This window comes from Tupaia chinensis, unplaced genomic scaffold, assembly GCF_000334495.1.
Source record: "Tupaia chinensis unplaced genomic scaffold, TupChi_1.0 Scaffold000047_1, whole genome shotgun sequence".
NCBI classification, from domain to species: Eukaryota; Metazoa; Chordata; class Mammalia; order Scandentia; family Tupaiidae; genus Tupaia; species Tupaia belangeri.
Genome location: NW_006159505.1, coordinates 3291143 through 3314294, shown reverse-complemented (window position 1 = coordinate 3314294; position 23152 = coordinate 3291143). Strand labels below are relative to the sequence as shown.

The window sequence follows — 23152 nt, the reverse complement described above, 5'->3', positions numbered from 1 at the left end:
CTTCTAGTTTCACTCCCATGTCTTACCAGCTGTGGTGGTCTTGGGTAGGTTTCATTGCCTCTGTGAGCCTGTTTCTTTCATCTGAAAAGTGGAAGTTTTAAATATTTGCCCTGATTTTTTTAAGGATCAATGTGAAAATTAACAAATTCAGGCCCTGCTGTGGTGGCACACAGTCTTTGTGAGTGTCAGTTAAAGGTGAGCAGATTCTGTCTGTACATCATGGAACATGTGTACCAAGAAAGAGAAAACACCTGATATCTGGGAGTCTGACATTCATAGCTAGGCTTTGATGTTTTCCTGTTGAGCATAAACAGTTTCACAAAACACCAGCTTCATGCAAGGCCATGCTGTGACCATGACAAAGTGAGATAAAAACAAAACTGCTTCATACTGTGGTCTAAGCACAGACCAAAGCGAGATCACTGTGCAAACCACAAAAACACCCAGCATCCCCCTGAGCTGGCTAAAATGAGTGACTGTTGCTGTTTTACCAACTATAACCTTAGCCTTACTCTATTCTTCCCTCCCTCTGGGTAAGATTCATTAATAAAACCAATCCAGACACTAGCAGGTGGCATACTGGTTTACAACATGGCCAACCGCAGTTCAAGTCACATACCCGGTGGCTTGAAACTCATACCAGATGTGTGTGCACATGTGCCCAAAATCCCAAGAGGAGAATAAAGAAGGGATTGTGACATGGCCATCGCCCTGGTGGGTGATTTCTCACTTTCCCTCTCACTGTTTCTCTGTCTCTCATCTCTCTGGACAGCACACGTGTCCTATGGCAAAAACCTGGAAAAAGAAAGCTAATCCACAACAAAGCCCTGCTCCTTTGAGCCCTTCTCCAAATAGCTAACATGAGCTCAATGCCTAAAGTCCTTTCTAATGTCTTCTAAATAAAGTGCTTTGTGGTTTCCCATGGTATATATTCTCTTTCCATGCAATGAGCTGCGAAGCCAATTTATTCAACTACATTTAGTTCCTGTGGTCTTTGGCTAAAGGGTATTGACAGTATGGTGGATTGTCCTCAGAGTATCACTGACAGGCAGATGAATGTTCTCCCTGTACCCCATGCATATACAGTATGATATCTAAATTACTGAGAGCACACTTGGTCAAGGCCTAGATAGAAAACATATCTGTTAGTATTCTTAGTGGTTTCATGGAAGTAGTAGAGATATTTTCTAGGAAATCAAGCTGCTTTCTGATATGACCATGGCATCTCTTTCCATCTCTTTCTCTCTCCCCTACAGGGCTTTGGCTGAGCAAGAACCCGCTCTGCAGTTTAGTGCCACAGTTGGAGTCAACGCCTCTGTAACTGCTCACCTCTCCTTCCTGCCCAAGGGAGAACAGCGGCGAACCCGCCCTGTGGCCTGTTCCTTTTGTCCTGAATTCTCCCATCACATTGAGTTCTCATGTAATTTGGTAACTCGGCACTGCAGTGGAGAGGCCTGTTTCCTGGCAGAGTTGTTGGAATTTGCAGAAGTTACTTTTGCTATCTATCATGAAAATACCAAGTCAGGTGAGCACCAAGTGACTAATCACAATCAGAATTATAGGAGGCTCTTTGTAACCCTTCCTAGGAGACACATGCTGAAATGTTTAGAGGTGGGTGGTCATGAACTCTGCAACTTATTTCTGAAGGGTATACCAAAAAAAAATGTATTAAACGTGTTTGAGAGAGTATAGAAATGATATAGGGAGATAAAGCAAATGTGCTAAATGTTAATGAGTGAATCTAGGTGAAGAATGTATGAGTTTGTATTCTTGGACCTCTTCTGTATCCTAAAAGTTTCTCAAAAAATGTTTAATTAAAAAATGATTTTGCAGACATTCAGTCTTTGATTGGGATATGAACAAGACAATCTCAAATGCATCTTTCAACACTGAGATTTAGTTAGTGTAAGTGAAGGGTTATGTGGGTATAGCGTAAACGGAAGCCCTTGGTTGGTAGATTTCCAAATATTCTTTTTCACTTGATTCAACAGTCAGCGATCTAGCCGGTATCCAGTCATGTAAAGAATATCTGCTTGGAGTTGTAAAGGTTCCAACAAAAGAGCTGCTGATCAAGAGATGTGGTAAGAATCCTGGATTATCACTTTTTTCAAAATGTATTTATTTATTTCTTCTATGAGCAAGAGAGAGACAGAAAGACAGATAACCCCCATAGATTCTTCATACCACAATCCAGCCCTCCTCAGCTGGCCCAGATCATGGGCATGTGTATGCCTGGTGTGCTCAGGGACATCCTGGGATCTGAATCCAGGACCTTTTCCACGTGAGTTCAGCTTCTTTACCATAGAATCACCACCTGGTCACCATCACTTTCTGATCCTACCCTTTCCCACTCATTTCCTTGTAAGAAGTCATCTTGTCTTACAAGATAGGCAAAAGAAAACTCAACCCTTCAATACATGCTTCTGAACTCTTCTAGGTACCCCAGAAGTTCTTTTTCAAAAGCGTTTGAAGTCCTCATCTACTCATTCCAAATTAGTGAAACAAAGGCACTCAAAACATAGCAATGTCATTCTATTCTCTGATGATGATGATAAGGAATATGGCAACACCTATTATATAGTGCTTTGTGAAATATTTTCTCAGATTTCCTTTGAGCCTCATGATAATCCTTCCTAGCAAGGATACAAGATCTTAGGTTTTCTTTTTTTTTTAATTTTTATAATTCTTTACTTCTAATTATTGTACGTCTTTGTGGAGTACAATATGGATTTTCTTTTTTTTTTTTTTTTTTGGAGAGGTTTTTGCTATAGGGTATGTGCACTCGCCAGACAGACAAAGCGAGACAGAAAGTGAGAAATCACCCCCCGGGGGGATGGCCTGGCCATGCCGCAATCCTTTCGCCTCCATTCTTCTCTCAGGATCTTGGGCACACATGCACACATGCTGGACGTGAGTTTCAAGCCACCAGGTCCAGGACACAAACCGCAGTCGACTGCATGGGAGTCCAGTGACATAGCCATTAAGCAAACTGCTGGTCCCGAAATCAGCCTTTTTTGGGCCAGCAGGTGGCATAGTGGTTAAGGGCGCTGGACTCCCACATGGCCAACCACAATTCAAGTCCCAGGCTTGCTTGCTCTCTCTCTCTCTCTTTTACTCTGTCGCTCTCTGGTCAAAATTAAAAAAATAAATAAATATAGTTAAATAAAAATTATATTTTTTTGAGAGAGAGGTTTTTGCTATATGGCATATGCACTCACTGGAAAGACAGAGACAGAGAGACAGAAGATAAGAAATCACCCCCCCCCCCAGGGTAGATGGCCACTCTGCAATCCTTTCTCCTCCATTCTCCTCTTGGGATCTTGGGCACGCGTGCACACAGGCCCGACGTGAGCTTAAGCCACCTGGTCCAGATCTTGAACAGCAGTCAACTGTTTGGGAGTCCAGCAACACAATCATTATACTATCTGCTGGTCCCAGTAAAATAATTCTTTAATAAAAAGAAGAAAAAATCGACCTTTTCTGCCTCCTCATTTTACAGACAAAAATTAGGGAGGTCCAGAAAAATTAAATGCCTTTTCTAAAATCATAAAACGCTAAGTAACCATTGGCAAATTAGTCTCATTAATCCCAAGATATAAATTAATATAATATAGCTGTCAGACAAATCTGACAGCTATAAAGAGTCTTAGGGAACTTCATGTTCATGTAAAGTTTTACTGCAACACTCCATTCCCATTTATTTAGATATTGTCTATGGCCACTCTGTCACTATAGCAGCACCGTTCAGTAGTTAACTATATATCTCTTATATAAAGCCTAAGATATTTACTGTTTGGCCCTTTCCAGAATAAGTTTGCAAACTTATATGCTCCCTGACTATTAAATAATATTCTGTTTATGTACTATGTTACTTTTCTAAATCTGAAAAATTCTATTCAGTAACAGATCTGGCCTTAGGGTTTCGAATAAGATAGTGTTAACCTAAGCTAGGAAGAAGCGTAATGGCTATGTCGCTGGACTCCCACGTAGTCGACCATGGTTTGCGTCCCGGACCCGGTGGCTTAAAACTCACGCCGGGCGCATGTGCGTGCATGCCCAAGATCCCGAGAGGAGAATGGAGGAGAAGGGATTGCGGCGTGACCATATCCCCTGGGGGGTGATTTCTCGCTTTCTGTCTCTATGTCTCTCTCTGTCTGGCGAGCGCACACGCCCTATAGCAAAAACCTCTCAAAAAAAAAGACTTAAATTCTTACTGTACCACTTGGTAACTATAATAATGGGCAGATCTCTGGGCTTCCATGTTTTCATCTATAAAATAGGGATGTTTATGCCCTAATCGTCAGAACTTCACAGTGCTCTCAGAGGAATTAAATGAAAGACGTATTGAACAGAAGCAGAATTCCTGACATGTCGTAGTAGATGCTCAGTAAAGGGTAGCTGTTATTATTTTGAAATCTAGTGCCTGGTCTGTGGTATGTAATTTACTCAGTGACAGTTCCCTTGGTAAAAACCTAGGACTAAACCCCAGATATCTTGACTTTTTGTCCCATGCCTTTTCCACTGTATGCGTAGTACCATAACAACATTTCACATCTTTTATAGCACCTTTCATTCAAAGCTCTTCTAGACCACTATCTCATTTGATTGTCATAACTTTGCCTGGTAGGCAAAATCAGCATTAATTTTCTCATTTGTGAGGTAAAGAAACCCAAACTGATAGAGATTAATAGGCTGAGCCATGGAGAGAACTCACATCTTTCAGTACCTAGCCTTTGTTCTTCCCATCTGACTGCATTGCCTTCAGTGCTAGATGGGAAGATGAACGCAGACTCACTCACTGTGAGTATATGTTTTCTGCTCTGTCTTGGGTCAGGGTGATGGAGACTTAGGAAGTGGAGAGTCAGTAAGTTCTTTTTTCACTTTTAAAACAATGATTAAAAGTCTTTCTTTTCTCCCATAAGGGATTACAGGATGGTATCCTATCATTTTACCAGAAGATGGTGACCTGCCTCATGGCTTGGAGCTCATGCAGAAAATTGTAGGTGGTCTGGAACTTTCAGTTTCTTTCACCCATCCTGGAGATAGAGAACGAGTGTTGGAAGCTGCTGAACTACTGGGCTGGAGCTTTGAGAATAGTTTGAAGGATCTTGTGAAGGGGAATGAAGAGGAACCGGCCACTGTCACCATCTCCACCCCAAGGCTGTGGCTGCCCATCCACTGTGTGTTGCTTGCTGGCCACATGAATATTCATAAGAATACATACTGCTACCTTCGCTACAAGCTATATGATCATGAAGCCTTTTGGACCCCTCTCAAGAAACCTAAGGAGTCTTCGAACAAAAACCAGGTTATGGTTACTTTCAAGACATCCAAAAGGGCAGAAGTCACCAGGGGTCCATCATTGCTTTGGTACTTCAGGGAGGAGAAGCTAGAGATCCAAGTGTGGCGAGCTTATGGCAATGATAGTGTGGAGAGGCCCCACCACACGGACAGCTGGATTGGCTCGGCCTACGTGGACCTGGCCAGACTCGGGGAGAGGTCGACAAGGACACTAACTGTCAGTGGTAAGTGAAGAGCCCGTGTCTTGCTATCATTTCCAAGGATCTTCAGGGTTACTGAAAGCAAGGCTAAACTGAACACCAAGACAACTTCCTAATGGGCAGAAGGTCTAGAAACAGGAGCCTGTGGGTATGCTGAAGAGAAAAACACACCACACACCTGATTTCATCAGATACTGGACTTAGATAAACCTCATGGCCTCTCAGCACATGAGTCCCTTCCAGAACAGCTCTGCCTTGTAATCATTTGATTTTGGCTTCAAGTCAGAGCTCTCACTAGTGTCTCTTACTGAGGATGGTATGGTAGGATAAAAATTCTTACATTGTAAACCAGCTTCACCATTTCTTTTATAAATTAGTATCTTGGGATGTGTAGGCCTTTCAAAGGAGAAAGGTCCTCAAGTACCCTGAAAGAGTATTTCCTCCCTGGTTACACAATGTTCCTGGTTCTGCTTACCAAGGCTCATACTCCTCCATTTTTTTAAAGGTGTGTATCCTCTGTTTGGACGGAATGCATCCGACCTCTCAGGAGCTGCCCTGCGCGTTCATGTGGTTCTGTCCTCTCTTTCCCCACACACTGAGCCCACTCATGAACTGGACTCCTTGGACTGCAGTAGCCACAGTGAATCTGAACAACTCCCCAGTAGAGGTGATAAGATCCAGCCTTCTCCACCATCTGACCACCAGAAGCCTCCCGCCTCCACCCAAGTCCCCTGCAACTGCACCACAGCAGAAGTCAGCCTGGCTCAGGAGGGCCCTACTGAGTTGGACGGAACTTTTGCAGTCAGTATCCTGGTAGAAAGAGCAATGCACTTGAGCTTGAAAGGTATGCTCTGCCCATTTACCCAGGAGCCTATGCCTGACTCCTCAGGGTATGGACCTTTTTTGCACAGATCTTTCACGCCATGGCAGGATCTATCCTCTCTAGCATCCTGCCTTTCAGACACAAGCTACAGTTGTGTTTGCCCGGTAGTCCTCGCTACACCTTGTGTTTACCAGTCAAGTTCAGAGTGGGTATGCATTGCCAAGGTCAGTCCTATCCTGACATCATGGGAGTGGTAGTCAGTTCAGCAAATAGTAATCTGTGCTGGACCAGTGCCAGGCACAGAGAGTGCAGAGTAAATGACACATCACTTTTGTCCTCCAAGATCTGATAGCTCAGTTAAGAAGATTAATATCTCCATAGCTAATGATATATAAAGCAGAATGTGCTGAGAGTCTAAAGAGTAATTAATACAATATATAATGTTTAGAGAGTTTAGAAACAAAAATCTCAGGTATGAAGGGGCTTCAAAGAGTTCATGGAAAAAATGGAACTAAAGTGTAAGTTTATTTTGGTGTAAAAACTATGAAATCCTTGCATAATTTTATCATAATACACATTTTTCATCAGCTTTTTGAAGACCCTCCTTGTAAGTCTAGGACATCAGGAGAACTTTTTAAGAGTTAGCAAGATTTTAGGAAGGTGAGAGTGGAATTTCAGGTGGATGGATCAACTGGAACAGCAGCATTGCAGTGGGAGGGTATGTGTTCCAAGCTTGTTCGGTAGGGTCATGGTAGAGATTCATCCTGTTTGGAAGTCTTGGTTGATGCAGGGGAATAAGAAGATTAATATCTCCATAGCTAATGATATATAAAGCAGAATGTGCTGAGAGTCTAAAGAGTAATTAATACAATATATAATGTTTAGAGAGTTTAGAAACAAAAATCTCAGGTATGAAGGGGCTTCAAAGAGTTCATGGAAAAAATGGAACTAAAGTGTAAGTTTATTTTGGTGTAAAAACTATGAAATCCTTGCATAATTTTATCATAATACACATTTTTCATCAGCTTTTTGAAGACCCTCCTTGTAAGTCTAGGACATCAGGAGAACTTTTTAAGAGTTAGCAAGATTTTAGGAAGGTGAGAGTGGAATTTCAGGTGGATGGATCAACTGGAACAGCAGCATTGCAGTGGGAGGGTATGTGTTCCAAGCTTGTTCGGTAGGGTCATGGTAGAGATTCATCCTGTTTGGAAGTCTTGGTTGATGCAGGGGAACCATAGAGAATCCTGAAGAGAACAGTCAGAAAATTGTTGAACAGCAACAGGGCCTAACTAAGACTAATTGACATAGGTTTGGAGTAGCCTTGAACGGTACAATGGCAGTTTCTCCAGCAGTGCTTGGCATTTGCCTGGCCTGTGCTCATGCACCTTGCTTAGCCTGGATTCCTTTATCCCTTCCCCACATAAAAACTCCATTTATCATCCTGCCAATGCCCTCATTCACTCTGTTCCGGCCAGGTTGATCTCTGCTTTTTCTTAAATGAGTGTGTGTACTCCTGCCTTGAGGCCTTTGGATTCAATTCCTTCTGCCTGGAATATTCCTCATTTCTGATCATTTTTACTAAAGTCACTCTGTCTCAGTGAGACCTTCCTTGGCCACTTCATCTAAAATTGCAGCACCTTCCATAACATTTTCTATTCCTTGTTTCTGCTTTGCTTTTGTCTCTAGCTTTTGACAGTGTGGTTTTGTTTTTTTTTGTTTTTGTGTTCCATCTTTCCTAGAAGAATATAAGTCCTTTAAGACAGGGATGATTTTGTTTCTTTTCTTTACTGCTGACTCCTCAACACTTAGAACTGCATCTCACACATACAACAAGCAGTGAGTATTTGTTAAATGAACAAATAGACATATCTGAGCCCTAGCTCAGAAATATTCTGTCTTCCCTGTCCAATATGATAGCCACTAGCCTCATGTAGCTAGGCTAGTACCACAAAGGAACTGATTTTTTTTTTCCTTCTTTTTCAGTTTTTGCTATAGGGCACGTGCACTCACCAGAGAGAGAAAGTGAAAAGTCATCCCCCAAGGGAGATGGCCACACTGCAGTTCCCTCTCCTCAGTTCTCTCAGGATTCTGGGCATGCACACAGATGTGCCCAGCATGTCTTCTAAGCTGCTAGGTGCAGGAATTGAACCACACAGTTAGACATGTAGGGTCTAACTGTCCCAACCATCATGTCACAGGGTGGCCTAGAACTGATTTTTTTTTTTTTTTTTTATACTTTTTATAATTTAAAAGAAAAAATAGCAAGAAATCACCTCCCAGCGGGGGATGGCCATGCTGCATCCCTTCTCCATTCTCCTCTCAGCATCTTGGGCACACATACACACACGCCCAGTGTGAGTTTAAGCCACCAGGTCCAGGACTCAAACTGTGGTCAACTACATGGGAGTCCAGTGACATAGCCACCACCTCAACTGCTGGTCCCTGAATTTTCTTTTTTTTTTTTTTTAAGAATTATTTAATTTCAGGATCAGCAGATGGTATAATGGTTACATCACTGGACTCCCATGTAGTTGACCATAGTTCGAGTCCTGGACTTGGCAACTTAAAACTCCCTTGGGCACATGTGTGTACATGTGCAAAATCCCAAGAGGAAAATGAAAGAGAAGGAATTACATTACAGTGTGGCCATCCCCCTAGGGGGTGATTTCTCACTTCCTGTCTCTCTTTCTCTATCTCTCTAGCGAGCACAAGTGCCCTATAGCAAAAATCTCTCTCTCAAAAAAAGAATTATTTAATTTATTCATTATTATTATTATTTAATTTGATCAGAGAGAGGTAAGGTGAGAAAACAAGCTGCGAGGTCCATGATTTGAACTGTAGTTGGCCATGTGGGAGTCCAGCTCCTTAACCACCATGCTACTTGCCAGCCCTGTGGGACTGAATTTTTAATCTTACTCAGTTTTAATTAATTTAAAGTTGAATAGCCACGTGGAGCTGGTGGGTTATCTTATTGTCATCTCAGTTACACTATCTACTCATCAGCCATCTTTGTTTTATGTTGTTGTAAGACAGAATAAATGTCTACCACATTGGAAACCTGATCTCATAAAAGAAGATATAAGCATAATATGGCCTGTTCGGGTGGTGTGGTGGTTAGGATGGCTCTATTCACTTGGTCTACTGCGCAGTTTGAGTCCTGGCCCAGTGGCTTGAGAAATACACTGGGCATTTGTGAGTGTGCTCAAGATCCTGCTCAAAGTGGAAAAGACATTGCAGTGTGACTGTGCCCTACAGGGAATGCTTTCTCTCTGTCTCTCCCAAGCAAGCACCAAGATCCTGAAAGAAGTAGAAGAAAGGAACTATGTGACTATCCCCCATGGGGGGTGCTTTCTCACTTTCCCTCTCTGTCTCCTGAGTGAGCATACATGCCTTCTGGCAAATTTGGAAAAAAAAGAATACGGCCAATTTTACAGTTGAAGAGACTAGGTGGTCCTTGTCCAGAGTCACACAGATATGGATATGGCAGAGCTGGTAATTGATCATCTGACTCTCTAAGTTCAGAACTCTGCAGTTCTATGCCATCTTTTGCCTTTCAATCCCCCATGGGATTTTCTTTATTCTTTTTTTTTCTTTTTTTTTAAATTTGCTATGGGAATGTGCGCTCACTGGAGAGAAATAGAAAGAAAGAGAGGGAAAGTGAGAAGTCACCCCCTATGGAAGATAACCCCATTGCAGTTCTTAATTTTTCTTGGAATTTTGGGCACATACAAATATGTGTCCAGTGTGTTTTTCAAGCCACTGAGTCTAGAACTCACTGCACTAAGCTATGTGGGATCCTGCCACCTTAACCGCCACATCACCAACTGGCCCAATATTTTCTAATGGTACAAAGATATGGGGAAATCACTTCACATGGAGGCATATTTATGAACTGAGCCATTAAAGAACAGTTGCAGTCGCAGAAAGGTCACTGGTAACATGTCTATGACAGGGAATATAGCTCAAGCTAAGATCTAAAGGTTAAAAAGGACTAGGAATGGTTCTGCTTGTATAATGGGAAGCTTCTTCTAGCACATTCTTTTTGGTATCCTAAAGTAGTCACTCCACTCTACTCTATTTCAGGGAGCCCCTTGACAGAGCGAAGAGTGTCTGTACCCAGTTGTTGTGTGTCCTTTGCAACGGCCGATGAGTCGTCTCCTATATACACCCACGTGGTTGAAAACACAGATTCTCCTATCTGGAATTTTCAGCAGCAGTCACGGTTTGTATTTTCTGATGCTCTGTCAGCCCTTCCAGCATCTGCTTTCGGTTCAAACTCAGAGCAAGGAATGTAATAGAATATTTGAGCAGCCCTGGAAAATGCCTTTCTTATTATCAAAGTCGTTTTTTGATCCTAGTACCTGTAAATTCATAGCTAGCAGTAGCTTGAAGGTTTTCTTGTCTTGTTTTTATCTTGCTCAGTGTAGCTCAGAAATTATCCAATGAGAGGGCCTTTTCTATACTCAGCTCTGTTCTAGATACCAGAAATTAAAGATGATTAAGACACTCTGCTATTGAGTTCATGATCTTCCTGGAAGAAATACAAATAAAGAATTGTAGTTAAGTGTGACAAGTGCAGTAAGAAAAGTGAAAAGGTGACTGTTAGAGCTCAGTAAGATTAGTGAGGCCAAGCTGGAAGTTCAGGGAAGACTCATAAATAAGACACCTCACCTAAATACTTAAGAATGTACCCAAGTTTTCCAGGTGAAGAAGGGTGGGAAGGGTGTTCCAGTCAGCGAGAACTAATCTCGGGAAAGGCTGTAGATTATTTGTCCTTGGGAAAGACTTGATGCAGCGCAAAGAACCTGGACTTTGGAACAGAGAGACTTGGGCTCCAACCCTATCACTGCTGTTTACCAGCTGTGTGAATAAGTTGCATGGTATCTCTGAGCCTCACCTTTCTTGCCTATATTGTCCAGATAATTTTTACAGAGTGGTTCAGAGGTCCAAATTAGATGACACTTAGGGATATTACTTCATGGTACATAGTAAGTGTGTTCAACAACAGATGTTAGATCTCTAGAAGGCTCAAAAAACAGGAGGAAGTGTCTTATTAGTCATGTTGCAGTGCTACTCAGAGATAGGCGGCCTCATGAAAGGTCTGCTACTGAGCCGTGTCCTCCATTTTCTTCTTTACCAGTCATCATTAAAAAGTTGGCTTCTGGGCCAGCCAGTGGCATGGTGGTTATGGTGACTGGATCCCACATAATCGAGTCTGCTGTTCTCCTGGACCTGGCAGCTTGAAAATCATGCCAGACGTGTGCATGCATGCCCCAAACCCTGAAACGAGTGAGAGATGGAAGAGAAGGGATTACAGCATGACCTTCTCCAGTAGAGGGATGCTTCCTCACTTTCCCCTCTCCTTCATTCTCTCTTTCTAGGGAGCGTTTGCAACCTCTGACAGACTTTTAAAAAGGGGACAGGTGATTTGTAATATTAGTTATTGTTGCTATTGTCATCATACTGCCTTGCCTTTAGTAGTTTAGTTCTTGTCTCCCAACACTAGCCATACCCTCAGTGCCTGATCTGCAGTTTCTCAGTGTTCTTGTATTTAAGTCTTGGCAATTGCTCACATGTTCAGCATTTTGTAATTTGAGAGGCTGGCTTGAGTCAGGAGCTAGAAAGCTCATTACCATCTATGGTGAGGTGCTGAAAATTATAGAAATTCTGGCCATAGTTGCCAGGGTCATTTATCTATAATACCAAACTGGCCCCTAAAAACGGGAAAACAGAGACTTGAGCTTCTAAGTGAAACTGATTTATTTAAAACATAGCAATCTCACATAATTATAAAACTTTGCTAACTTGGTGAAAGGACGTTAGTCATCTGCTGATTTCATCCCTCACTTTACAGTTGAAGAGACTGTGGCCTAGAGGTGTCACAGTTGGTAACAGAGGCAGGATTAGAAAAAAGTTGAATAATGGTGCTATTTACAGTTCTTTTATCACAGAATTATTTCATTCAATCACCTAACAACTTGTAGGTAGATAATATTATCTCATGTAAAGGGTCGGAGAGCTAGATCTTGAAGAGGCTAAGTGCATGCCCAGACTCAGGATGGAATTATTCAAAGATGAGTCTTTTGACTTCCACTACAATTAGCATCTCTGGCGAGGGGTATTTGTGTCACCTTGGCACAGCACAGTGCCTCTCACTGGCCATGAAGTAGGCTCTCCTCAGTTCCCCCAGTGCAGTTTTGGGGATGAAATTAAGTCTCTTGGTTTTCCATGGATCTTCAGCTGGTTGACCTAAAATAGTATAGCACCTGGTTTCAAACTGTTCAGTGAGGTTTGTTTGTAATTTAAAACTATATCTTACTTCATATGAAATGTACCTATTAGAAGTACTCAGTGAATTCCACCTCAACCTCTTTTTCTGGTATGAAAGCTAGGTACTTTTTTTATTTCATTGCCTTGTTTCCACACCGTCCACTCTATAACATTGGATTCAGGCAAACCAGGGTTCAGGTCCTGGCGCTACCACCTACTGATTCTTGTGTGACCTTAAGCAAATCGCTTTACATCCATAAAATAGGGATAATGGTGTCCATGTCATAGGCTTTTGGACAGATTAAATAGATATGATTCACTTGGGACCATGCCCAACCCAAGGTAGATATTCAAGAAATGCTTTTTTTCCCCTTCCTTCTCCTTTCTACCATTCCATCTCCGTAGGGCATTAAAAAAAAAAAAAAAAAATCCTTACTCATTCCAATAAAACTGCTTATTGGAGCTCCCTTCCCAGACTTCCTACCCTGTCTTAGACCAACAGAGTTCGAATGTGTAGATACTCTTGGGAGTTGGAGGAAGCACTGCGTCAGGGAACCTGTTTCCAAGTCTCGCCAGGTTAGTTTACCTTGATGAGCTTGTATCCCCTCATTTAGCTGTGAAGATGTCCTAGAAGATCCCCACAAAGATGAAGTAAAATAGTGTTGGGAAATTTTCACTTTGCAAAAACTGTAGGATATTCTTCAAATCTAAGCCTCATACTACAGAAAATTTCCACTAAGTTCTTTATGGTGCTTGTTTTTCTTAACAGGCTTTCAAAAGAGCTGCTTTTGGACCCACAGCAAACCCTCGTCTTCAAAGTTTGGCATAAAAGAGGTATGATTTTGTACATGAATATCTATCTGACTGTAAAAATAAGCTCACATACCGTTGGCAATTTGCCAATCCTTTTCTTTTTCTTCCTTTTTTTTTTAAGAATTATTTATTTATTTATTTATTTAATTCCATTTGTTATTATTTTTAATTTGAGCAGAGGAAGACAGAGAGAGAGAAAGGGAAAGCAAGAAAGCCAGCCACCAGGTCTGGGACTTGAACCGCTGTCAGCCATGTGGGAATCCAGCGCCTTTAACCACCACGTCACCTGCTGGCCCCTCCTTTTCTTTTTTAACCAAGTGAGGCCATGGTACTGATGATATTGGGAACACAGATATGTGGTAGAGAGTAATCTCATAGTATTCCATATTGTTCTCCTATGGAATTTAAATAGAAATCATATTGGTTTTGTTTGACTACTGCTTAGTGCAGAAATCCAAGTACATTTGAATCTGTACAATTATATTGGTCACGAATCATAATACCCAGAATGCCATTTTAAGTTTGGGTTAGATGTCTCCTACCAGAACATTCTATATTTGGCTAATCCTACACTGTCACTTTGTGTGTCTCCCACCACCTGCCATCATGGGAGAAATGCATAGACCTAACTGGTCTAACTGACCTAACTCATCTAGTATGTCTCTCAGTGTATGTAGATATCTCTCTCCCCTTAATGCCCTCATTTCCACACAGACTCAGCAAACATGTTACAGAAAGTACTCAAAGCAGACCGAACTGTGGTCAGCACAGTTGAGGTCTTTACTCTGTGCCAGGTATTATGCTAAGTGCAAAGGATAGCAAAGTAAAATAAGACAGACAGGGACCTTTCTTCACAGAGCTGGCAGGAAGTGGGTGATAAAACAGTTACAATATAGTATGATAAAGCACTGCTAGGAGACATCTAACCCAAACTTAGGATGTCAGAGAAGGCTTCCTAGAGCATTCCTCAGCTGGGAAACGAAGGGATGAGGTATACTATAGTCAGAGGGCACAACAAATACCAAAGTCTGGAGTAAGAAAGAGTATGAGGGGGACCAGCAGATGACGTAATGGTTACATCACTAGGCTATCATGTAGTTGACCACAGTTTGAGTCCTGGACCCGGCGGCTTAAAACTCATGCCAGGTATACATGTGTGTGTGCCCAAAATTCTGAGAGGAGAATGGGGGAGAAGGGATTGAAGTGTGACCATCCCCCCTGGGAAGTGATTTCTCACTTTCTCAAGAAAGGGGGTCACAACATGATGAGACCAAGTTAAGGATACTTCTCTCTCTCCCCCAACCTCTGATACATGTGCACTCTCTGTCACATGCACACCCATGCACTATCTCTCATGAATAAAATAAATAAAACTTTTAAAAAATTGTTTTGAAGAACAGATTACATGTCTCATAGCCAAATAAGGCATGATTAGTTTTCTTTGCAAAGCGAAACAAATCTTCAGGATGTAAATTAATGACTCTAGCCATCAGTTTTCATCCCCATTGGGTAAGAACTACTTACTCTCTACTCTGGGTAATACAGTTTCAGGTCTTAGTAGAATCAAAGAAGGGGGTCTTAAGTCTGGTGCAGTGCCTCTTGATATATATGTATGTAACTTGGGCTCAAAGAGTTAAGAGGGATGTCAGCCCAGGTTTGCAGTAGTGCCATACTGTTTCTTTGTCCCACTCCACATTGGCCAGTTCACTCATGCTCTCAGTGGATGTTTATCAGGTTTTTCATCACATGGGAAGGTATTCTGCCAGGCATGGAGAGTGTAGGGGGGAAGGTATTCTGCCAGGCATGGAGAGTGGAGGGAACATAGAGCAAGACCTGCTTTTGTCTTTTATGTAGTCCCAGTCTAAAGAAGAGCAAGCTGTCTAAACAAGTGTCATACAATGTGTTTAGTGTCACCAGGAGTGTGCACAGGGAACTGTGGAAGCCTCATAGACTGTTCCTCGAAAATGTGCGTTTCTTAATTTACACATCTACAATTGACAACCTGTAGTTGTGTCAATGTTGGTAGATTCAGCCTTTGACACGCTTGTTCAAAATAGGAACTTGTGGAATGACCAGGGCCAGAAATTTTCAGGGCAGAAATGAAGAATAAGCTGTTGAAATATTCATTTTGTAAGCTAAGTAATGTGATTGAATGTATAAAAGAAAATGAAATAAAAAATGAAAAAAAAAAATGAAGAATAAGAATCACAAAGCCCAAGGATGAAGGCCACTGCATGGCAGCTTGTCTAGTGAAAGGTCATCTTCTCAGTCATTAAGGGCAGCTCCCTCACCATGTGGAGAAGAGCCAGAGCCCAGGCTTATGCTGCACCAGTGCTACCTTGTGTTCTCCAGGGCGGTTACTTTTCTTCTCTATAATTTATGTCACTTTGTTCTTAAATTTATTATGTCACTGGGAAACTCATAATATACTTTTCTGTTTTTCTATGTAAAAACATGTCATGACTTTGCAACGATCCAATGATACATATCTATATGTAGAAAATTTGGTCTTCTCTATAATTTATGTCACTTTGTTCTTAAATTTATTATGTCACTGGGAAACTCATAATATACTTTTCTGTTTTTCTATGTAAAACATGTCATGACTTTGCAAAATTTGGAAAATACAGAAAAGTATAACTATGAAAACACAAATCCCTCTTCATTCCATAATTTCAAGGCCCACTGCCCTGAAGAAAACCACTGAGACACGGTAGCCTAGGGAAAAGAACAAGTGCTTCTTAAGTTTGGTGTTATTTTCTGGTTGTCTGAATGAAGAAGACAAAGCTCAATTCTGCCATCTTTTCCCTGCCATACCGAAAGGGCATTCCTAATAGCAAAAGCAGGCTCCAGTTACCAGTCTCTCTCAACCTCATCATTCGTGCTGTGTGAGCTTGGGAATCACTCAACTCCCCATTCCACTGCATCAGCCTCTCTGTGTGCAGCCTCTGATCTCAATGGCCGGGCACTGTCAGCCTCACTGCCCAGCTCTTCTCTTTCCCCTACAGATGAGGAGAGAGTGATTGGCTTTGCCTCAGTGGACCTGTCCCCTCTTCTCTCTGGCTTCCAGTTTGTCTGTGGCTGGTACAACATCACAGACTTCAGTGGCGAATGTCAGGGTCAGATAAAAGTTGCCATCTCCCCTTTGGAGAGTTTGATGCACTTCAAAAAAGAGAAACAAGCAAGACGTGGGGCAGAGACCCCTGGATCACTGGTATGTATCTCGATTTACACCCCTAATCAGTAAGGGTTCTGCTGGGAGGAACTGTAAGAGGAGTCTTTACGAATCTTTGGTACACAACTCACAGAACCCATTGTATATTTGTAATAGTCTCCTGACCTTTGTGGGGCGAGGGGAATGTGCAGGAATTAGATAGTACTGATGGTTGCACAACTCTGAATATACTGAAAACTAGAGAACTGAGCACTTTAAACGGGTCGGCTTTTTAATACCTGAGTTATATCTCAATTTTTTTAATAAAACAAGGTTACTTGCAGTATGAAATACCACATCAGTTAGCTCTTACATTAAAAACATTCATCTTCCATTTAAAAATAAATAAAAAGGAAGAGAATAAGGAGGGAATTGGCAATGGAACATACAAACATACAAGAAATCGTTTTCCAAATTTGTCTCAGAGAGAGGAGCTCTATCAAGGCAAAGTCTATGTTTTATTCATTTCTTGCACGCACATCTGTCCCAGATTCGGCAGAGTGGGCGCTGATAAACATTGAATGAACACATGCACAAGAAAATGGCCAAGAGTTCATCAGTCCCTTTGTAGGAATGTCTTCTCTTCGAATCAACCCTGATAGGAGACAAGGAATATCACAGCCAGATTATACTCATGTGTAAAGTAAATGTAAAATGATGTCCAGCCAGGGATTTACAGACTAGCTGAAGGAATAGAAACCCAAATATAGAGAAAGCAACTAAAAAGCAATCTAACAGCATAGTCTATAAAATAGGGATGTAATACCTGTCTCATAGGGTTATTATAAAGTTTAGATGAGAAAATGTATGCTTAGCACAGTGCCCTACACACAGAAAATGCTCAGTGAATTATATTCATACATGCACAATGGATTTTACAGGTTTATTTCTACACTGCTTTGTTTAAAAAGATTTGTGGTAACAAGTGTACGTTTGCTCACTGCTTTTACAGACTCTGAGGTATGGTCCCTTTCCCTTCCCTGCCTCCGATGTGTATGCTGCGTTCCCTAGCCACATGGCAGAGCAGACCCCAGACCAGCTTGCTTACACTTCAAAGGAACTCTATGTCTCCTCTCCTGGGAGGTGAGTTATTTTTTAATGATGGGAAGAAACGGGGTTAAATAATGGAAGTGTATGGATTGGCTTATCATTCTTTTCTTTATTAGAGGAAGAAAGTGGACACAGGCAGAGGGCTTAATTGATCTTCTGGCATAACCCTGGGAGCCCCAAGATCCTATAAGAACAAAGTTTTTATAAGATAGGAACTCAAATTTTTACTGCTAACCTTGTTTTATTAAGAAATTGAGATATAACTCAGGTATTATAATGCAGACCGGCTTTAAGTGCTCAGTTCTCTGGTTTTCAGTATATTCAGAGTTGTGCAACCATCAGTACTATCATCTCAGTGCAACAGACAACTTTCTCTTCTCCTCAGAGGCTTTTAACCTTTAACCCTAAACTCAGTCACAGCTGTGTGAGAAATATATTATCTTTTCCCTCTCAAAACTATGTACAAGTTATTTTGCAAAAAGTAAAAGCCAACCTTGGATGTGCGTGTAGATATCAGAGTACGTTCTACCCTGTCCAGAGACAGTCTAAGAGTGAGACTGCTGCTTTCCACCTCGCTCTCTTCCAGGCCTGACTGCCATTTACCATCCCTCTGCTCCCACCAGTCTTTCCCGTGTCGTCGTCTTCATCCCAGAGATCCTCTCAGGATCGGCTGCCACCCCTAACAGCACTTACTGAATAGACCCTTTATTTCAAGAAAGATACTCTAGTACTGCTTGACCACTGCAAGGCCCATTTCCATGCTGTGTAGTTTTCTCATTGCTCACCACATGAAGAGATCCTCTCCCTCTGTACACTGGAGCTATGTGTCTGTCAATTCCTAACCCCAGTTTTAGGTGATTCCGTCGTTATCTTTGTGTTACTTTGACCATAGTCAGCAATGACATCCAGGTAAGATAAGGGTGTCTCTGGTGCCCACTATTTAGTAATCTTAAAGGCTAAAGGTTTGGAAGTTTTTGGTTTTTTGTTTGTTTTTGTCCACATAAAAAAATGTTCCTGTTACCACGTGAGAAGGGCCACATCAGAATATCATATTATATTCTAATCCAGCCATCTATCCAAGGCTACGCTACAGTTCCCCATCTAACTACCTCACCAAACAGAGATCTCATTCTTCTTCAGGCCTAGGCTGGTGAAATAGGCTCTAGGTCAGACATATTTGGAGGCCTATCCTGGTTTCTTTACTTAACTACTTATGACCTTAGACTAATTACCCCAATTCTCTAAGCCTTGGCTTTCTTCTTTGTTGAAGAAGTAATTCTTCATTACCTCAAGAATTGTTGTGAAGAGTAAATGAGAATAGAAATAATTCATATTTATAAGCATTTTACAGACATTAGCTAATTGCATTTCACAGCAAAGGTTTTATTACTAATAATATATGTGAAATCCCTGGACCATTTCCAAACTTCCTGGTCTTTGTGCTTTATTTGTAATAACAAAAACCGTAAAGTACGCAGATATCCATCAACAAATAGGTGATTTAGTAACCAAAGTGTTTTGTAACCATGTAATAGAATACTTAAAAATAAAAATAAATACATATTTTTTTTTAGAGAGAGTGATTGCTATAGGGCGCACGCACTCGTCAGAGAGACAAAAAGCAAGAAATCATCCTCCTAGGGGCCATGCCATAATCCCTTCTCCTCTATTCTCTCTTGGGATTTTGGGCATGAACACACACACACATCCAATGTTGAGTTTTAAGCCTCTGGATCTAAGACTCGAACCACAGTCGACTACGTGGGAATCCAGCTACATAACCATTATGACATCTGCTATTCCCAAAAGAAGTGCTTTTTTTTTTTAAGAATTTTTTTATTGTTATTATTACTATTATTCAGTTTGACAAGAGGGGCACACAGAGAGAGAGAGGGAGAGTGAGAAAGCAAGCCACCAGGTCCAGGACCTGAACCACAGTTGGGCATGTGGGAGTCCAGCATCCTAACCACCCCGCCACCTGCTAGTCCCAAGAAATGCATTTCTTTTGAGGGGGGGAGTTTGTTATAGGGCACATGCACTCACCAGAAAAACAGAGAGATAGAAAGTAAGAAATCACCCCCCCCCCAGGGGTGATGGCCACACTACAATCCCTTCTCCTCCATTCTCCTCTCAGGATCTTGGGCACACACGCACATGCACCCGGCGTGAGTTTAAGCCATTGGATCTGGGACTCAAACTGTGGTCGACTACATGGGAGTCCAGCAACATAGCCATTATGCCAACTGCTGGTCCCGTAGTACATTATTAATACACAACAAAATGCACTACAGTTGTGCTGAGGAAGAGAAACTAGACAAAAGTATATCATATATAATTCCATTTATCTGAAATTCTAGAAAACGCATACTAATCTGTGACAGAAAGCCAATTAATGGTTGCCCAGGGACAAGGCAGTGTAAATAACGAGGGAAGAGATTGTGGCATGACTATACCCCATGGCAGGGACAGGATGCTTTCTCACTCTCTCTGGCAAGTGCATGTGTCCTCTGGCAATTAAAAATAAAAAGGTTTTAAAATTAATTGTGGTGGTAGTTGCACAACTCTGTGACTGTACTGAAAACCAGTGAACTGAACACTTTTTTGGGGAGAGGTGCATAGGTGCGTACATATGCACATGTGTTCAGTGTTTTTCTTTGTTTTTTTTGTTTTTTGTTTTTTGGGTTTTTTTTTGAGACAAAGTCTCTTAGCTATGATCCTCCTTGCTCGGCCTCCCAGATAACTGGAATTAGACACATACACCTCCATATCTGGCTTCTTAGGGTGGGCTGGGAATCAAACCCAAGCTTCCCAGATAGTTTCAGCCTGCTGAGCAACAGCGTCTTATTATTATTATTATTATTATTATTATTATTATTATTACTTAACTTAATAAAAGAAGGAGAAAGAGAAAGTGAGAGAGCAAGCTGCCAGGTCCAAGTCTTGTCGGCCATGTGCGAGTCCAGTACCTTAACCACCATGCCGTATGCCGGTCCAAACAACAGGGTCTTGCCAGCACACACCACCCCATGGTTGGTCTAAAAATCACATTCTTGAATTCAAGAATTTGAGTTTTGTTCTGTGGATAAGAAGGAAAAGCCAAAGCTAGGAGAGATGATGGTGATTAAATAGATTCAATACACATGAAATGTTTGCAGCAGGACTTAGCATATAATAAGAACTCCAAATATATTATTGTCCTTATAACTGTTATTTCAGATCTATGTTTTAGAAAAATCATTTAGGCTATAAAATGAAGGATGGATTAAAGAGCAGGGAATGAGACTAAAGGCGAGATTATCTGGGGGACATTTCTAACACAAGCAAGAATTGAAGGAGCCAGGACTGGCTGAAGCAACAGATTTGCAGTACCATTTCACAAGAGTGGTTTGTTCACTGTCACACTAAGAGTTTTCTTACTGATTGGGATATTATTTTGCTCCTGTTTTTTCTTGGCAGAATTGGTGTCACAAGAAACCAGGTATCACGCCACGAGGAGCACGTGCAGAACATCCGCCGATTTCATGAATCCCTACAGCAGGGAGAGGCTGTCTCACCAAGTGATGACAAACTGACCACATTGCCCTTGTCCTCCCGCACCTCCATTCTGACCTGCCTCAGGTGAAAAGACTCGGGGCCCCATTGTGAGCACACAGTAAATGGCAGTTGTGATGTCCAGTACTGCATTCCATCAGCTGCCACCGCTCGGGGATTTGAGAGAGGGCTCTCGATCTTGCTTGTGTCGGGTTGGACCCTCATTAGATTCCTCACCGCTGAATGTGTCTCAGCTGAGTCTCATCCTGCCCCCTGTCTTTATTCTCATAGCCACTGACTTGTTCCATATCAGGATCTGTCCTGTTAAGGACAGGGACTCCCCTGTCCCTTCTTAGTTTAGTGAGCATCTGAGCCAGAGAATCACTGGGAGAATCAAAAGGGCCATAACAGATCAGCCTCTAGGTTATCTAACGAGAATATGGTACAGTGGAAAGGACTTGGCTTCAGAGTCCTCTAGACTTGACCTCCAATCTGGGCTCTGCCATGCGCAGTGGAGGAAATAGTAGTGTTCCCAGATAATTATAATTCAAGATGGTAAGATCTACAAGTTTCCTGGCCACAGATAGGCAGAGGCATAAGTGACATTCTGCAGTGGTCATGGAAAGATTGAAAGAAGTCACATTTGAGCTGGTCTTTGAAGGGACAGGTCAACAAGCATGAAAGACATTCTGTGAGAAAGAGCATACACCAAAGCCCAGAGGCATGAAACAGTGGGCCGAGTTGGGGGAAAACAGCAGTACAGTTAGGAAAAGCTGAGCATCACAGCAAGGAGCAGGGCGAGTTCTATAGGAGTCAGGTCTTGTGAAGGGCCTTCTGCGTCAGGTCTGAGTCTGACTTTTTAGTTATTCCCAAGTGGAAAGTGATGGGGAAAGGAGAAGAGTGTGTGAAGCTTAATGAAAAGACATTTCAAAGATTATTTATTTGGGAAAAACTAACTTGTTCTGTGGCAAGCTCAGAAAAGAAACATTAACAAAATATTTTTGGTTAGGCATGTTTAAAAGGATTGAGCTTCAGTGCTCTAGACTGGGAAATTGCCCAAACTTACATCACAAGGAAGTAATGTGTTTAGAGTCTCATCCTCAGATTAATAAAATGCTGGAGGCAAGGCTCATTAAGTAGAACCATTGGCAATTTGTCTGCATTTTATTAGGGCATTCAGATGACCTATTTGGAATCCTGTGGGGAAAAAAAGAAAAACAAACTCTCCTTCACCATAGAGAAGTTTCTCTCATCCTTGGCCCTATTGAAATTAGGACCAGATACTTACTGGTGGGGGCAGTCCTGTGCATTCCAGGATAATGCTGTGATGCAGTCCTGTGTATCAGAATCCTGGTTTCTATCCACTAATACCAGTAGCACCCCTCCCTTAGTGCAACAGCCAAACATGTCTCCAGAATGCCCCTCGGGGGGCAAAATCCCTAGGCCCTAGTGGTTTTCAGTGGGTATCGAAATCACATGAAAAGCTCATTTAAGATACTAATTTCTGGGATCCACCCATAGTTCCTGATTCAGTAGGTCTGGGATGGGACCTGAGATTTGCATTTCTGATGCATTCTCAAGTGGTGCTGTCCATCCCAGAACTAGGCTTTAAGGACTCACTGCCCTAGAGGAATTTACTCTGAAGTAGAGATGAAACATGATAATAGCAACTTGCATCACTTATTGGGGTTCAGAGAACCCTAAAACATTGCTTCATTTGCATCACAGCAGTCCTACGAGACCTGCAGGGCAAGTACATTAGTTTTCTCTTACCCATGGTTTTGCTTTCTGAGGTTTCAGGTACCCACGGTATACAGAACTGTACAGTAAGATATTTTGAGAAAGAGGGAGAAACCACATTTATAAAACTTACATTCTTGCGGTTATTCCAGTATTAGTTGTATTAATCTTTTACTGTGCCTGATTTATACATATATATATATATATATA

General features: G+C 41.8%; 1 protein-coding gene across 3 annotated transcripts in view; it reads left to right on the top strand.

Annotated features, from left to right (window-relative positions):
* Window positions 1-23152, top strand: part of C2CD3 (C2 domain containing 3 centriole elongation regulator) — a 132156-nt gene that overhangs the window by 70752 nt on the left and 38252 nt on the right. For all 3 annotated transcript variants that reach the window (XM_027774143.1, XM_027774145.1, XM_006140981.3), the window contains 9 exons: window positions 1257-1525; window positions 1992-2081; window positions 4923-5525; window positions 6007-6345; window positions 10408-10546; window positions 13364-13428; window positions 16416-16621; window positions 17574-17704; window positions 21128-21289. In XM_027774143.1, the coding sequence (XP_027629944.1) occupies window positions 1257-1525; window positions 1992-2081; window positions 4923-5525; window positions 6007-6345; window positions 10408-10546; window positions 13364-13428; window positions 16416-16621; window positions 17574-17704; window positions 21128-21289 (2004 nt within the window). The remainder of the gene's footprint in view (window positions 1-1256; window positions 1526-1991; window positions 2082-4922; window positions 5526-6006; window positions 6346-10407; window positions 10547-13363; window positions 13429-16415; window positions 16622-17573; window positions 17705-21127; window positions 21290-23152) is intronic.